We start from the raw sequence: 18,468 nt of genomic DNA, 5'->3' as shown, positions 1-18,468 counted from the left end.
AGCAGCGATTGGATGATCATTCTCACTTCACAGCTCTCTGTGGATTTTGCAGTTTTTGGTCTCTTAGCCTTCCCCTACCTGCCCTTTTTTTCAAATAGTCCCACCAGTAATCGAACTTGATTCCTCTGCATGTTGATGACTCAGAATTTAGTAGTACTGCCCTCATCTCCTGCTGTCCAAATTTAAAAATTCCCCTTATCTCTGACAACTTTTAAGAGTATAAATCATATCCCAAACTAAGTGTGAGAAGTGGAGTTCTTGATCTTCCTGAAACCTTTCCACTTGAAAGAATAATTCTCTCGTTTCTTCTTTGTATCACTGAGGCATCATCGTTATTCTGCTTTTTATTCAGTGTTGCAATTTTAGCACCTTTGGAGCTTTATGTCATCTTGCCTGTGGAATAGTTAATCTTGGTGATTCCTTCTTTGTAGTTATTTATAAGATAATACCCACTTAAATGGGTGGCATTTACCACTTCACAATTATTTCTACTACTGATTGCTTTATTTTTCATTGTTCTTAAAAAATGCGATCTTATCCTTGTGATGGGTATCCAAAAGTCAGGAGCAAAAATTATTTCCCATATGTTCAGGAGGAGAGTGCAGGCTCCTGCACACCAGTTTTTACACTGATACTAATCATAATAATGTAATTATTATTAAAGCAAGATGTGGTTAATTCATCTCAGAACAGTTCTTGTGCTCCTGCCATGCAGCTCCTGCTGGAGTTCCTGGCATTGTGCACACAAGAAGCTGCTGTGGTGCCTCTCCTGAGGGACTTGCACTCTGAGGCGTTGAGTAAAGGCTGAAATGAAATGCAGAGGAGTGTTAGTAATTTTTTTACTATAGGCTTTTTGCTTAGCATGCACAGTCCTATCACTTACAGGGGAAAATGACAGTGATTTTTCTGCTGCTGTGACATGGGTGCTCTCATCCATGTCACTGTTTCATTGCTGGGGGGGAAGTATTAAAGCCTTTTCCTCTAGTCAACTCCTACTTGACAGCTGCAAATAAATTTGTGAAAAAGAGGATGTGGGGGTTTGGTTCAGAAAAGAAATCACATCCTAGATTGGTGGTAAAACAGGCTCTTTGAAACTTCTATTAGATACTTTAAAGTGTCACTATGGCTGTAAAATGCCTCATTGAAGAGGAATTGCTGTGTCTCTGTACAGTTTTTCCTGATCCATAAGCCCATGTCCTGTGTTTATACTGTTAACTGTTAACAGACTCAGATCTTTAGAGGTCATTTAATGGACTAGACTGTATTTTTCTTGTCGTTGATGTTCTCCATATTAGGGACCTTTATTGATCCAAACATCATCTGCTGTGCTCAGTCTTCACATTGTAGACCACACCAATATGTGATTTGAAAGGTAAACTGGTGGGATTAATGATTTCTTGGCACAGCACAGTGCCTGGAACAGACACTCTCCTGTATAGAAAAGCTTTGCTAATAGGTTTACTAATTTAGTAATTGCTAGTAACCTCTTAGTTCCTTCCATATATGTTAAACACAGAATTTCTATAGAGGTGAAGTATTTTCTGTTTGGAATTATTTTTGAGGTGCATAATGTCATTTCTACAAGGATGTGTGTGATTAAAACAGGCTGTACAAATAATTTGGTGATAGATTTTGTAGGAATAACAGTGTGCAGTGTGCACACTCAGTAGAAGAAAATAAGGCTAACTGCATTTTTTCTCTTTTTCCAGCAAAAAGCCAGAGATAATAGAACTGCTTTGCGCATCAATAAAGTACAGATGTCAAATGACTCCATGAAAAGGCAGCAGCAACAGGATAGCATTGATTCCAGCTCACGCATCGACTCCGACCTCTTTAAAGATCCATTAAAACAGAGGGAATCGGAGCATGAGCAGGAATGGAAATTCAGACAGGTGTGTAGCACTTAGGGCGTTTTGTTATTTTCTTCCTTCTTTTTATTGTGTTGTCGGAATCTGATGTAATAAAATCAATTTGAATCTTTCTTTGTAGAAGAGTATAAAGTCAGCCATTCTGCTTGGGAAGAAAATAGATGTTAGCAGAAGACAAGCTGCTTGTAAAAAAATAGATTTTGACTCTTAAATCCCATGTATTATAGAAATAGGTTGTTCTTTCTCTGCATGGCTGGCTAGTGCAGTAGGTTTTTATTACATATCCTGTATTGCAGTAACCTTGTCCTGCAGACTGCTGCCTCCCATGGGGCTGAGTGTCTCTCAGAGCCTACACCAGTGCTGCATGTCAGTAACCTTTGTCTCCAGAGTATAAGGTTGGAAAGCAGTGATGCTCTTTAGGCAACCTGGGAAATTCTTATTCCCAGGCAAGCAAGATGCATTTACCAAGGTAATTGAGCTTTACAAATGGCTGGACTCTCTGCTCCCATTGCATTTAAAATCTGCATTTGTTTGTAATTGATATTGGTTGTGTCCTAAAGTTTTAATTATAGATTCAGTCATTAGAAAGATTTTGTATACCCTAAACTTAGAAGAAGTGTAATGTTTTTCCTCATAATCTTAAAACAGCAAATGCGGCAAAAAAGTAAGCAGCAGGCCAAAATAGAAGCCACACAGAAGCTGGAACAAGTGAAAAATGAGCAGCAGCAACAGCAGCAGCAACAGCAGCAGCAGCAGTTCAGTTCACAGCAGCTCCTGAACCAGTCTGGCTCAGACACACCCAGCAGTGGGATCCAGAGCCCCTTAACGCCGCAGACTGGCAATGGAAATATGTCTCCTGCACAACAGACATTCCATAAGGATCTGTTCACAAAGCAGCAGCTCCCTGCTACGCCTACATCAGCGTCCTCAGATGATGTGTTCCTAAAGCCGCAAGCCCCACCTCCCACTCCCACCCGAATCCCAGTACACGATTCACTGTCTCAGTCTCAGACTCCTCAGACATCATCACAACAGATGTTTTCTCCAGGTTCCACAAACACAAGGCCTCCTTCTCCAATGGATCCATATGCTAAAATGGTGGGAACACCCAGACCAGCACCCATTAACCAGAACTTTGTTAGGAGGAACACCATTGCCCCATTAGATTCCTGTGCAGCACAGTCATCCATATCTCGGGAGCCGTCGGGAAGCAGGCCTTCACCAGTCAGGGACTCATGTTCTTCATCTCCAGGTAGCAGCGATCCCTATGCAAAGCCACCAGACACACCCAGGCCTGTCATGCCATCAGAGCAGTTCTCCAAACCATTGGGGGTCCCACGGTCACCCATAGTTATGGAGCAGTCAGGGAAGGTACCTTTAGCTGCTGGAAGCAGTGATCCATTTACTAAGCCAGCTCCTAGGACTGACACGTTTCAGAGACAGAGAGTAACCTCTGCTGATGCCTATGCACGGCCTCCATTGACTCCGACTCCTGCTCCTGTTGATGGGAGCCCTGGACCTTTCAAAACTCCTCTGCGCCCTCCTCAGTCCCCACAAGATCCTTACTCATCCATGCCAGCCACGCCACGGCGCGTTGCTGTTGATCCCTATGAAAGGCCCCCTCTGACACCGAGGCCGGTGGATAACTTTTCCCATAACCAGGCCAATGATCCCTACAGCCAGCCTCCCCTCACTCCCCACCCCGCAATAAAGGAGCCTTTTGCCCATCCGCCGCGGATAGTGCGGCAGCAGGGTGATTCTTTCCCTCAGTCTGGGCCCATTTCAAGGCCAGCTTCTCAGGACCCTTACTCCCAGCCTCCAGGTACTCCTCTGCCAGTTGCTGATCCTTACGCCCAGCCCCCAGGAACTCCTCGTCCCAGCACAGTGGATCCATATATGCAGCAGCCACCTACACCAAGACCCGCTCAGCCTGCAGATCTGTTTGCTCAGTCCTCAGCAAATCAGAGACATTCTGATCCATATGCCCAACCTCCTGGAACACCACGGCCAGTTCTCAGTGATCCTTACTCTCAGCAGCCAGCAACCCCAAGGCCAGGGATTCCTGAGAGTTTTAACAGACCTGCCATGACAAGGCCAGGACTAATACCAAATAGAGATCCTTTCCTGCAGACACCACAGAGCAGGTTGCAGGGCACTTTTGTCAGGCCATCAGATCCATGTTCTCAAACTGCCAGGTCTGCAGGACCTGCAATAACGGATTCATTTAGCCATGGTGCAGCTACTCCAGCACGTGACCCATATGATCAACCACCAATGACTCCAAGACCTCAGCCAGAATCTTTTGGAACTGGTCAGCTGGTCCACGATGCTGCCGAACAGCCACGGCCTGGATCTGAGGGCACCTTCAGTGGATCCGGAAATTCTCCGATGACTTCTCAAGGACAGCAGTTTCCCAAAGTTTCCCAAGTTCCTGGCCCAGCACCCACCACGGGAGTAACAGATACACAGAATACCATGAATATGTCTCAAGGAGATACTGAGAAGTTAAGACAGGTGAGAATAATGTTCAATTCTGATTGTATTAAAATACTATAAGTAGAAGAATTTCCCCCATTCTTGTTAATACTTGAAGTTTCTTGCCATTAAACATAACTACATGTAAGATAATTACCTTAATTTACTTAGTATGTTAGTTTGGTCCTCCTGGATAGAACCACAATATACAGAATATAGAAACATCAGTAATTTTTAAGGAATTTGGACAAGATCCAAGAAAAGAAGCAAAAGTCTATATTTGAAGCCACGGAAGATGTAGATGGTTGGTCTGTAATAGTGCTTTTAGCTACAGTCTGAGGGGAAAAAACCATTTTAAAAGGACAGTTAGTTCTATTCTGTAACAAATGAGGTGTGGAGCTGATGTCAGTGACTTGTTCACTGGCTGGAGAAGGGAGTACAGGCAAAGATCTCAGACCACACGTCTGATTTTGCAGTTGGCCGATGTTTTGAGCTGAATCCTTCACTTGGTCAGTGCTCTTCTTGAGGCACATTCACTCCAGGTTTCTGTCTGTGAATGTTTGGCAGACAGCTCTTGCTGAGAGGTGGAATTACATTCAGCTTGTGGACAGCTGCTCAATCTTTTGTTTGGAAGGAGGGATGGGAAGTGAACTTAATGGAAAATTGGTGGTATTTATCATACAGGGTTAGAGTAAATTCTGCAGCTGTGGCATAAACCTCTTGCTGAATTTTCTTCAGTGGACCTCTGGTCACCTTTGTCCCTCAGAATGCACTTCTCCTGTGGTGAAAGGGCCTGCATTACTGGAATAGAAGAAGGGAAAGAGAGTTGCTGCCATGTTAATTGGTAGAATGGGATCACACCATACACTTTAACAAGAGGTCTGGATCTTAGGTTGTGTTACCAGCACCTTGCACCATTTGACCCCCCTTCTCATTTCTGAGGTGATTATGGTTGTTTATCATATTTTTCTGTAACAACTGAAGGATTTCTTTCCTCCAAAAGGCTTAACCTATCAGAGTGTAACACTTCAAAAGATGTCAATTGCAGTGTGAAGCATAATGATTTATTTTCTTTTAAACAGCGCCAGAAACTACGTGAGATTATTCTACAGCAGCAGCAGCAGAAGAAGAATGCGGTTCGCCAGGAAAAGGCCTTGCAGGACGCAGCAGCTCCTCCCCATGCAGCCCCTCTTCAGCATTGGCAGCAAGACAACTTAAATCAAATTTTTAACCGCCCTCCTCCTCCCTATCCTGGGAATATCAGGTCCTCTGTGGTCCCTCCAGGTGGGCCAAGGTTCTCCATGTACCCAAAGGACCAGCGTGGGCCATTCCCTGGGGATGGGCAGTTCAATAGGCCCCAGTTTCCAGGAGATATGAACACCATGGGCATGAGACCTCATGGTCTGAGGTAAGCTCTTGGTTCTCTTAAACCCAGGGTATTACAGGGATAGTTAGATAAAGGGGGCTTTTTGGGCAGGATGAAAAATCATCTACAGGAGCTGGTAACCTTCCTGAACTCCATACATGCAGTGGGTTTTCCTGTAACATTAGAATGTGTGTTTTACACTCTTTTGTTGGGAATTATTCAGAAATACGAATGGAGAAACTGCAGAAGTAGTCGAACTTGGTTGACCTGAAACATCTTGTTGTCCAAGGCTTTGGGGCATTTCTAAAAAAAAAGTAAAAGATCAGACTTTATTTTTGGTGTCTTAATAATGAATAAACTCATTTCTAATGTGTATGTAATCAAACACAAGGTTCTATCTGTGCCATTTTTACAATGAGTGCTGCAATGTAAAATGAATACCAGTATCAACATACCTTGTTATCTCAGAAATTAATTTTTTTCAGTATCTGGATTTATTTTAGTAATTTCTAAATCCACACACTGGAGTTTTTTTACTCTGAATTGCATTAACGTGTATTTTAATTACTAGGTTATTTCTGACTGTCAGTTTTCTATCCATTATTATTATTGAAATTGAAAACAGGTTGTTTATTAAACATAATTAAAGCAATTATTTTATTGTAGTCATAAAGCTCATTTAAATGTAAGCATACTCAGTCAAAACATTTATTTAAATATCTTGATGAATACATCATGTAAAGCATTTTGGTGAATAGTTATTTAGTCATGTGAGACTGAGAAAAAAGATGATTTAGCCTTTCATGCTTTATTTTAGATATGGGTTTCCAGGAGGTGGCCATGGTCCACCCTCGGGTCAGGAACGTTTCCTTGGTCCTCAGCAGCCAATGCAGCGCCCTGGAGTTCCCCCCCAGCTGAGGAGATCCCTGTCTATTGATATGCCCCGGCCAGTGAACAATCCACAGATCAGTAACACCTCTGGGATCTCGCAGCATTTTCCCCCGCAGGGAATTCCAGTCCAGCAGCATAACATCCTGGGCCAGGCGTTCATCGAGCTGCGTCACAGAGCTCCTGATGGGAGGCCCAGGCTGCCCTTCAATCCTGCTGCTGCTAGTGTGATGGAGGCAGCAGCTCAGCACCAGCGGCACCCCGGGTTCCTGCCCAGGCAGGATTTCCCAGGCCCAAGACAGGCAGAACCGCTGAGACACAATTCTCAAGGAATACCAAACCAGTTGCAGATGTCTGGAGGTTTGGAGCACATGTCCCAGTCCCAGCAGGATCAAATCAATCCTGAGAACCCACCTGCACTTGTAATGCGTTCTCTGGGTCAGCCAGTTGCTGATGCATTCCCAGGACCATCTTTGTCTACATCTGCACCAAGTGATGAATCTGCAAACTTGCAGATTCCCAACCAGCCAAGTGATGGTCTAGAAGAAAAGCTTGATCCTGATGATCCTGCTGTAAAAGATTTGGATGTGAAAGACCTTGATGGTGTTGAAGTCAAGGATTTAGATGATGAGGATTTGGAAAATCTGAACTTGGACACAGAGGATGGGAAAGGAGATGAACTGGACACTCTAGATAATTTGGAAACCAATGATCCTCACCTCGATGATCTTCTGAGATCGGGGGAATTTGATTTAATTGCATACACAGATCCAGACCTTGATGTGGGGGATAAGAAAGGAATGTTTAATGAAGAACTAGACCTTAGTGTCCCCATTGATGACAAACTAGATATCCAGGGCAAGGCAGAAGAACCCAAACAGAAAGAACAAGGTGATAAAACTGTTGCCCCTGCTGAGACCCAGTCTCCACCAAAGAAATCAGCTACAGAAAATGAAATTAAAACAGAAGTACTTTCCCCAAACACTCAGGAGGAAAAGAAGAACGAAAATGAAAAAGGTGATGGAAGTACTGAGTCCACAAGTACTCAACAGGTTGCTGAAGTGGAGTTAAAGGATGGAGAAAAGGCTCCTGCACAACCTGGTAACCCAGAATTCCCTGACAAAACTCCTGCTGTTCTAAGTCAAGATACAACTGTGCCTAGTCCAGATGCTCAGGGAGCTGCTCCGCTGCCTGTTCAAGGAGCAGTAAGTTCCTGCAGTATTTCTGGGTCCACCCCAGTCCTCTCAAGTTTGCTGTCTAGTGAGAGCTCAGACAGTGCTGAAGCAAGAGCTCTGGGATCTCCATCTCAATCTCTGCCACCCACACAAATGAACCATGGATCAGGTATTCCACAAACACTCATGACACCTGCTGGACAGATCTTGGAAAACACTTTGAATTCAAATCTGCCCATGGTTCCACGAATGAACCATAATTTTTCTCATGGGTCACCAAATCCAGGATTTATTCAGGGTCAGTCATCTAATCATAACTTTGGGACGGGACAGACATCTAATCAAACTGTGGCTGTACCAAACCGTCCTGGTCCCAGTGGCATCTCTGGTCCCCAACAGATGATGCTCCCTCAGCCATTAGCTCAGCAACAGAACCGAGAGAGGCCACTTCTGCTAGAGGAACAGCCACTTCTTCTGCAGGACCTCCTGGATCAGGAGAGGCAGGAGCAGCAGCAGCAGAGACAGATGCAAGCCATGATTCGCCAGCGTTCGGAGCCATTTTTCCCTAATATTGGTATGTGGGTGTTGTGTTTGTCTGTGTTCCAGTTGTTTTAAAAATGCAGCAGTAAATAGTTAAATAATCCACAGCACTGCAAGACACAGGTAAATATGTAGAGCTTGAAGGTGACATAATAAAAATCAACCTCCCTATTAGGTACAAAGGGAGTATGGAAATTGAGCATGTAGGTGGAATTCTGAACTCTGTGGCAAGGCTCCTGTTGTCATTACCAGGATCAGGGTAATTCTGTTTTACTGATAATGTTTGAGACATCAGCTGTGTCACATACTCTCTTTATATTTTAGGTTCTCATGAGATACGGAGCAAATGTTTCCTTTGTAAACAGAATTAGGCAATGAAGTGCACTAGCTCACCTTCTGATACTTGATCTATCAATTCTATGTTTATGGTTGTTTTATGACTTTTTTTGCAGTATTTGGTGTGTCACAAGAAAAGGGATTATCAAAAGCTGTTACTAACACACAGTCTAGGCAAGGCCCAGAAACATCACAAATAATTACGCTTGTACTAAAAGAATTTTAAGAAGAACTGTGGTTGCTTGTTTAATATAACCCAGCAGTTTGAGCATTCAAATCAAGACCCATCACCATCATTTAGTTGTTAATGAAACACTTTATTTTGAGGACTGTGTAAGCTACATTGACCATCAAGGCCATTCTCATCGTGCAGTAGTGATGGTGTGCCAGTTGCCAGTTGAGATCACAAAAAAACTTCTTCCTGAGTCTTAAACCTATAAATAGAATTTATTAATCTGTTGGGTCATAGGCCAGATTTGGTCTAGAGCACTTCTCAGACTGACTTGGTTTGGTTTTTATGTTGTGGCTGAAAACAAGGACAGCTGTTGCTGGACTAACTTCTCTTAGAGGGTACATGAAAGTGCTTATTAATGTGGAATATCAAAGCGGAGAAGACAATTAATGTGAAATAGGAATGCAATTAATGTTTTACTGAAGATTTACATATGAACTAAGTGTAAACAAGTGATTTCTATTTAATAACTTGTAATGTTTCAGCTGTGTGATTCACTGCTGCTGTTTTTCTCTTACAGATTTTGATGCGATTACAGATCCCATAATGAAAGCAAAAATGGTGGCTCTTAAGGGGATCAACAAAGTCATGGCACAGAGTAACATGGGGATGCCACCAATGGTCATGAACAGGTAGGCAACATTTGATACCAGTCTTTAGGACTACAAAAAATAAAAGGAAATGACAGAGTTTGTGGAAACTGTGTGCAGGAAATGAAAAAAAATTCTCTGTCATGTAGTTTGCATTTTATGCTAACACAGGATTATCTCCTAGGAATAAAGCAAGTGTGGCAATAGGAGCTATAAAAGTTACTCAAATGCGTCAGACTTGTGTTCTAGTTGTAGTGTCATAGGCCAACATGGGCAGCATGGCTTCACTGTTGATGCTCTTTCTTGTTTTCCCACTTCCTAATTAGGTAATGACACATCTCCCACACGTTGTGCTAGAAAACTGGGGGTGACAGTGTAACAGTGGAACCTCATGTTGAAGCAAATCATTTAATGCTGGGTATAATTAAGATTCAGCCCAAGGAGTGGAAGTTCCATCCTCTCCTTAAATCTCTTCTGAGGACAAAAGGAGCTATGAACTGTGCAGGCTGCACCAGGACTGTCCTTAGGGTACTTGGGGAGTCCATGGGCCAGGGCGGATCTGTGCCTGTTCTTTCTGTGTGGCCATTCAAACAGGTTTTCTCTGTCCAGTGCCCCATGGTAATACATGGCTTACCCAACGTGGACATGGACCCAGCTCCAGTTGACTGTGCTGGTGATGATGAAAGCTAAATACAAATACAGATTTGTGTGTGTTTTCACTGCTCTAGCACAGTAGGTCATATTTACGTCATCTCTCTGAATAATGTAAAATGCTGTAATTTCAACCAAAGGCAAAATGTTGTCTGTATCTCCAGATGTTGAAAAGGTTTGGTAGAGAAGTTCAAGCCAATGTCTAAAAAATATTTGGGTGCTTTGTTTACGTTGGCCATAATACAGAAGGTTGTCTCTCTCCTAAAATGCCGGTTTTCAAGATTATAATTTCACTTTCTGTTTATCAATAGGTTTCCCTTTATGGGTCAGCCAGTGCCAGGGGCTCAGACCAGTGAAGGCCAAAATCATATGCAACAGGCAATTACACAGGTAATGCAACTTGATATGGGCTTGGAAAAAAACTGTTCAATAATGATAAATAGGTTTTGGGTATTTTAATTGAACTGTGATTTAATATCCTTGTCTGTCTCTGTTTTACTGAAATTTCTAGGATGGAAGTTTGACACCTCAGATTGCTAGACCTAATCCTCCCAGTTTTGGTCCTGGTTTTGTCAGTAAGTAAATATTTAATAATTTATTTTATGGGGTTTTTTTCATTTTACAGTTCTGTTTTCTGTAAAATGAACTATCCATAAATGGATCCTGTCTCTCAAAAAAATCATCCTTTTAAAATTGAGTCATTTCATCATTATGATGCCAGATAATGAAGGGGGGTGCATAGTAAATGCTGTTAATATTTTTTTTCTAGAAGCTGTCATCAACAAAACACCATACGGAAAGAGGGAAACAGAAAATTGACATTATTTGGATTTGTGTGAGAGCAGTAATCTATTAACTGGCAGACTGCTATAGCAGAAACCTGGTCTTTGGTTGTGTTGCAGTATTCTGAGCTCAGTGAGAACAACTGTCTGTATCGATGGGGTTTTTTATTTCAGAAGCAGAAAGTTTTGTGCAACATCATGGTCATTTGAACAAATACCAGAAAAAGTTTTCCAGGCATTGGTTAGGCAGGCCTGGCTGTGAAGCACAGTTGTGGAAAGCAGCTTTTTGCATTCCATATTTCTGGCTGCCCTAGATCAATTGTGAATCCTAGTCTCTGTGATAAGAAAGATTTATTAGCAGAAATTAAAACTGAGCATATGTTGGAAGAGAAAGACCATGTTCTATAACTACAAATACTTCACTTGATATATATGAATAAGAAACAGAAGTAAACACCTTCACATTTTCCAGAAGCTGGAGTAACAGCACTGAGTGTGCAATAAGGAGCTTTGGCAAGATTATCACATGGCACTCAGCACGGCACTACTCTGGTTGGTGGTGGTGGGTTCTGAGCACTTACCTGTTTCTCAGTTCAGTAGTAGTTACCCTTACCTGGAACTCACTAATATTTCAGTACTTTCATGTTGCTCATGTTACTCTCAATCGTCCCCTCAGTTTGTGGGATCAGTTCTGCAGAATTTTTCCCTGAAAGCACCTCGAGGCCGTAGCTCACTCTGAGTGGGTTTAGTTGAGCTGTTCAGAGTCAAAGCAGTCACTGACACAGTGACTGCTAAAGTAGAAGGTGGCAGAGTGGAGCACAAGAGGATGTGGTTATACTGAAATCATGCTGCTGTGTGGTATCCCTGTTAAACAAGGATCTTTACAAGGAAGGTCTGTGCTGTATTCCTGGTGTCCCAGCTCACTGAAAATGTGATCAGGAGACAAATGACGCCATCACCCATGTTCTCTCTTGCTTTCTGTGCTTAGTGCAGATCGCGTGTTATCAGACATGGTTGTTTTGCCTCCAGAAAAACATCAGAGAGCAATGGACTGCCCGTGGCAGATGAGCATTTGTCATTTGTAAGAAGAGCAATGTCTCTATTACAGCCTAAATGAGAGGCATTTATTTTGGGGGGAGTAAATGGCATTGGTGCTGAAGGCCCTGTGCTGAAGGCTGCCACTGACAAAGTGATTTTTACAAAGACAGTATCTTTCTTTCACTTCATTAATATTCGATGGTGTTCATCATTTTAATATTTTTCTTAGAAGCGGTCATAAAAATAAATTCTGTGTGTACAACAGTTTTCTGCAAACACCAGAATTAATCAGGCCGTGTTTTCTGTAAGTTTATGTCCTTGCTCCTTAAGCTCTTTGTACTTGAGTACTTCCAGAGATCTTCCATGTCCCCTCTTCTGTTGCAGAACAGGGAATCACTGGGTTCTCTAGCTGTTCCCAAAGCTACATTTGCTCACTGGCAAGTGCATGTTTGCTGCCTCAACAGCTGGCTGATACCTCCCGATATGGACTGTGTTAAAACTGTTTCCTCTCACAAATGCAGTTATTTGGATCTGTGTCCTTTACTCAGGTCACTCCAAGAGCTTAGTATTGAAATACCAAATTCTCTGTCAAATTTGTCTGAATTTGATCACTAGTCTCTTAAAAAGGATGGGGGGGGGGGGGGGCGGTGATGGTTAAATTTGAGCTCTAAGAAGTAGGATGAGAGCTCATCTCCTCATCTCCAGGATGAGATCATATCACACTTCATTTCCCTTCTCTCTAGATGATTCACAAAGAAAGCAGTATGAGGAATGGCTGCAAGATACACAACAACTTCTTCAAATGCAACAGAAGTACCTGGAGGAGCAAATTGGAGCCCACAGAAAATCCAAAAAGGCCCTCTCAGCCAAACAGCGCACAGCCAAGAAAGCCGGCCGGGAGTTCCCAGAGGAGGATGCAGAGCAGCTTAAACATGTTACTGAGCAGCAAAGTATGGTCCAAAAACAGCTAGATCAGGTAATCATCTGGAATCCAGACTGTTCACCTTGCCACTGAGCTGTCACAGTGGTAATAACTCTTTCCTTTAAATCTTCTGAAAGATACAGTGGAGCTCTACTTAAAGGGAGCCACTCCCTGTTCTGTTTTGCGTGTGTAACAGCATTGCTCTGGAGAGTACATGGACCCTGGAGCTGCAAAGGAGTATGCTGTGGCAAACACTATGACAAAAAGCTGGGTTAGTACTTTGGGAAGAGGGGAATTCCTTGACAAAATGACTTGCAGAGTTCTTGACACCATGCAAAGCAAAAATTAAATAGTCAGAGAAAAGTTTTAGCATGCAGTGCTTTGTTTCAGGCTTGAATGAACCTCCTAACCCAATCTTCTTTTCCTACAGTTTGAAAATATCTTGCCATTATATCTTTAGAGTTAGTCTAGTTGTATGCTCTGTCTCGTTCCTAGATGCTGATCATCAGTATTGTGTCATGGAATAGCACAGGTCAAAGGGATATCTGGAGATCTTTTAGTCATGATCAAAGCAGAAATAGCTTCATGATTAAATCAGGTTACTCAGCACCTTGTCAGTCAAGTTTTGTAAGTCTCCAAAGATAGAGATTTCCCAGCCTCTCTGGGCCCCTGTTTCTACATGTAACCACTTTCACTGGGCTTTGTTTTCCTTTCCTTATATTCAGTTGGAATTTCACATATTGTAACTGTGGTAATAGTGAGATGAAACCTGTGATAGCTTTGTTAAATCTGCGCTTTCCCCACCAGTAGTGAATGCTGTGGTTCCTCAAGACATTTTTTATAAATTATCTGGCATGATTGTCAGGATCAGGTCGTCCTGCTGAAAATGAAAATACTTTAGAATTACCCTTTACTAGTATGAAGGAAAAAAATTGGCAGCAGACAGTTTGGAATGAAGTCCTGGGTGATATCTGACCCTTGAGTTCTTGCTCCTGTGTTTCTTCAAGACAAAGTATTTGCTGGATGGGATATTAGTTAGCTCATCTTTCCGCTGTGTGGAAGAGGGATGGAGTGGGTAAATTATGTCTACATAATTTTTTTTTCCCTTCCACAACGAATCACAAGTAGAAAAAATGAAAAAAAATTCCCTTTAACCAATCTTTATCATACATATATGACAGTCTAATCTTATGGTGGAGTTAGAGTGAAGTAACAGCTGCTAATCATGACATTGCTGGCAGATTCATTTACTGCCCCCTATTTAAGGTTCTCCTATTTGTAATTTTTGAATTTAAATTTAATCTGCTGCTGGCAGAAGCCATTCCCTGCCCTTTAGCCAGTGATTTAGACCGGTGGTTGATTCATCCACATCTAAGCACCATTTTGTGTTCTGTACCTTGTAGGAGCTGAAATGAGGTTTAAAGTCTAGTTTTAAGGACCTTCTATTGGAAGCAATTTGCCACTCTTTCAGATCAGATCAAGTAATTTTTCTGCAGTCAAGCTTCTGTTAGTTTTTGAAAAGTCTCTGTATATATGGAGAGAGAAAAGAGCTCTTGGATCCCTACGAGTGGCTGTTCCTGGGCACAGGCACGGAGAGCCCGGAGCTGACTGTGCCCCAGGAGCTGATGTGAGACAGGGTTATTGGCCAGGCATGGAGCCATGCACACCCTGCCAGATGGCCCCTGTGGCACTGTGCCTGTGCTCACAGGCTCTGCCCTGCTCTCCCTGCACTGCTGAAATCTCCATCTTGGCTCAGGGCCTCTGGGGGTGCTCAGCACAGGGCCTTGGACACCTCAGCTCATTCCAGGGACAGTCACGGCTGATCCACCCCTGCAGGCCCTGGAGGCTGTGGTGCTTTGGATGCTTCATGGTACAGCCCCACAGAGCCTGCACAGATTTAGTGCTGTAGGACCATGGAGAAGCCCTGGAGCACTGGTTCTGTGCAGTGCAGATGGATCCAGTGGCTCTGTGCAGTGTTTATCCAGCAGTGTCAGTGCCAAGACAGAGCTCATAAACCATCTTGGACCTGGGATAATTGTGTAAATAACCTTTTGGGTGCATCTCTCCCGCAGCCTGAAGTGTGTCCTGTGGCATCACTGTTACCCTGAGCTTTCTGGCTTATCCCTTGCCTCAGATAAAGGCGAGGGCTAGCAAACAATTAGAATTATGTTACAGAGTTTTTCCATCCCTGCATAAGTTGTGGAAGTCTTAATCTAATGAGATTAGATTATGACTCCTCTCTAGTGAGAGAGAGATTTCCCGTAATGTATGCATCATCAGCCAGTGGATTGCACGTCCTTTTATTTTTTTAGAAACAAATTTAATTGGATATCTGCAGCGTTTCTGAAAGGCTCTTGCTTGTCCAGTTGACTTCTGTTTGTCTAAACTACAAGGCATAACTTGTAGTGTCCACATTGAGTTTATTTTGGTCTTAAAATTTTAAATTTTCAAGCCGGAGTTGCATTTTCATCTGACATGAGATGTTTGAGGATCTGCCTGTGAACAACTGGGAATATCCATCACTGTTATCCTGCAAACTTTTCCTTTCAAGTTACATCTTTTAAAAATGTTGCTGATGTGTGAACATCATCCATCTCACTGTTTCCCTTTTCCTGTCAGTTCCCAACTGTTTGTATCCTGTGCATGGATGATAAGATCTGTAGGAGGACAAGGATCACTGCTGGTTTAGGTTTGTATATTCTCTAGCACAGTGCAGTCTTGATGTGTAATTAGAACTTTGAGGCGCTGCTGTTCTGTCTGAAGTGTTGGGACAGGGGGTATTCCTAATGAAATAATGGCTGTTTAGCATTAAAAACACTGCAGAAACGCTGTTTTGACCTGAGGTTCATTGTCTCCTGGAATTACAGTGGTGAGTTACATGGTTTATGCTGCTTACACAGCCTGTACGTGGCAGGGATGAGTAATGACTGTTTCAATGTTTAGATCCGGAAGCAGCAGAAGGAGCACGCGGAGCTGATTGAGGAGTACCGGATCAAGCAGCAGCAGCAGCAGCAGTGTGGGATGGCTCCCCATTCCATAATGCCAGGGGTCCAGGGCCAGCCTCCGATGGTTCCAGGAGGAGCAGCACCAGCAATGAGTCAGCAGAACTTTCCCATGGTGGCACAGCAGCTCCAGCATCAGCAGCACGCAGTGGTGATGCCTGGGCAATCCAACCCCACCAGGATGGCAAATTTATCAGGATGGCAACCTCCAAGTGCCCCTGCAAGTCACATTTCCATGAATCCAGCAAGGATGCAGCCTCCAATGGCACCACTGCCAATTACTCCTGGTACCCCTGCTCCTGTGCCTGGCCCAAATGCAGCTGCACAGTCAGGGCCACCCCCAAGGGTGGAGTTTGAGGACAACAACCCTTTCAGTGAAAGTTTCCAGGAGCGGGAGCGGAAGGAGCGCTTACGGGAGCAGCAGGAGCGGCAGCGCATCCAACTGATGCAGGAGGTGGATCGACAGAGAGCTCTGCAGCAGAGGATGGAGCGGGAGCAGCACAGTATGATGGGGCCTGAGCTGAATAACAAAACATCCTTATCTCAGATACCTTTCTTCAATTCTGAGCTGCCTTGTGATTTCATGCAAACCCCACGGCCCCTGCAGCCGTCCCCACAGCAGCAGCAGCAGATGGGGCAGATCCTGCAGCAGGGTGCTGTGACCTCCCCTCCTGCCACCAATTTTATGCAAAGCACAGAGCGAAGGCCAGTGGGACCTGCAGCTTTTGGACCTGATGCATCTGCTGTTCCAGGTGGATCCCCCAATTTCCATAATGTAAAACAAACTCATGGGAATCTCCCTGGGGCTGCCTTTACGCAGAACCAGGTCAGGCCTCCTTTTCCTTCTGCTGTACCTTCATCTCCAGTGCTGGGGAGCGGTGTCCCATGTGGGTCGGACACTGGTGTGCCCCAGGCAGCAAACATCCCTGTGTCAGGCCAGTCTCTCATCCAGCTGTATTCTGACATAATCCCAGAAGAGAAAGGCAAAAAGAAAAGGACGTGGAAAAAGAAAAAGGACGATGATGCTGAGTCAATAAAAGCCCCGTCAACACCACACTCTGATATCACCCCACCATCAACCCCAACCATTTCTGATGCTACCTCCACCCCCACAGTGAACACCCCCAATGAGCCACGGCACCAGGATGAACAGGAGTCTGTGGAGTTAACGGGCCCCTCAACATCCAATGCAGGAGAGAGCCGGAGCTCCCCGGAGCTGGAGGGGAAGCTCCCCAGCAGCAGCAGCAGCATGTCCCAGAAACAGCCCGGTGGCAATGCAGAGGCTGAAAAGGCTAAAACGGACACACCCACCAGCCTCCAAGAAGTGAAACTGGAAAAGGCAGAAACTGATCAGTGCTCAGGTCAAGCTGAGCCTAAACCAGAAAATCCAAGCAGTATTAAGGTGGAGGAGGATAAGGTCACCTCACAGCCGACCTCTTCAGCTCCAAGTCCAGCACAGCCACCCAGTGTTCCGACAGCCAAAGGGGAGTCAGGGAATGAACTGCTGAAACATCTGCTAAAAAACAAGAAGTCCTCATCTCTTCTAAATCAGAAACCGGCGAACAGCGGCCGAGCAGAAGAAGAGGCTTCTGGGGATAAAAAGTTAGCAGAGAAGCAGAGTCCAGCTGAAGGAATGGTGAGCCTGGTACTGGTTTTGTTACACTCTCGTCAGTAGCAGTCCTAGCCTAGTCTGTGCCTTACTGTGGGCATGTGTTGGGACGTAACCTACCTGTATGCGGGTGGAGGGAGCAGCTTTAAGGAACTTTGGCCTCTTTCCTGCCTCTTCTCCACAAGTAAATCACCTGTGCTAAAAAAAGAATAAATTTTAATATGACTTCTTAGGTCAGCATATTCAGAAATCACTGAAATGCAAAAAACCCATTTTTCTACAGAAAATTGTCTTTAAGAATACCACTTCCTAATATTAAGGCAGGATTTTACAATATGATTCCTAATTACTCACTGGTACGTGTCTGTACAGAACATGGTGTGTCTGGGTGCTGCTTTCTCCTGTGACTCCATCTGAGTTGTCTGTAAGATTTATTAATTTATAAGGTCCTTAAAAACAGACCTGAAGAAAAGTGCTTTCTGTGGAGGTAGGATACACTTTAGACTTAGACTTCTTGGTCATTTTATTATAATCATAATCTCTGTTTTTGGGTTTTGAATGCCTAAACTCTACATTCATTCTTAAAACAAAATTCAGGTGTACTTAAAAGGAATAAATACTCGTAAAAGTAATAATTGTGAGCAGCAGGTAATTTAAGTAAGTGTTAAACATCCACAGTAAAAACATGTGACAGGAATATTAGAATACTGGTGGTAGGGGTCATGTAGAGCTGTTTAAAATAATAATGGATTTTTAAAATAATGGACTTTTTTTTGGCTTGCCCCTGTAGCATTAGAGTCCCGTTCTGATCCCTTTTACCCAGCTATGCTTCCATGGGAAGAAAGGCTTTGCAGATTTGTACTGGAAGTATTTAACCAAGTGGTACAATCCAGAAATGTTTCACAACACTTTTTTTTGTTTCTAACCTCAAAATACTTTTGTATTATATTAACTTCCACGCCTTTCTTCTGCCACCAGGTCTGTCTTTCATTAG

The 18,468-nt window shown here is 43.6% G+C and overlaps 1 protein-coding gene across 1 annotated transcript in view; it reads left to right on the top strand.

The window, feature by feature from the left end:
• Window positions 1–18,468, top strand: part of KMT2C (lysine methyltransferase 2C) — a 193,626-nt gene that overhangs the window by 158,679 nt on the left and 16,479 nt on the right. The window contains 9 exon segments of the mRNA XM_039549549.1: window positions 1,710–1,892; window positions 2,517–4,382; window positions 5,426–5,751; window positions 6,527–8,346; window positions 9,401–9,512; window positions 10,433–10,511; window positions 10,633–10,696; window positions 12,685–12,917; window positions 15,807–17,501. Of these exon segments, the coding sequence (XP_039405483.1) occupies window positions 1,710–1,892; window positions 2,517–4,382; window positions 5,426–5,751; window positions 6,527–8,346; window positions 9,401–9,512; window positions 10,433–10,511; window positions 10,633–10,696; window positions 12,685–12,917; window positions 15,807–17,501 (6,378 nt within the window).

The sequence above is a fragment of the Corvus cornix genome, chromosome 2 (assembly GCF_000738735.6).
Source record: "Corvus cornix cornix isolate S_Up_H32 chromosome 2, ASM73873v5, whole genome shotgun sequence".
In the NCBI taxonomy this organism is placed as follows: Eukaryota; Metazoa; Chordata; class Aves; order Passeriformes; family Corvidae; genus Corvus; species Corvus cornix.
Note: the sequence above shows the minus strand (reverse complement) of the source record. Positions and strands in the feature narration are given on the sequence as shown.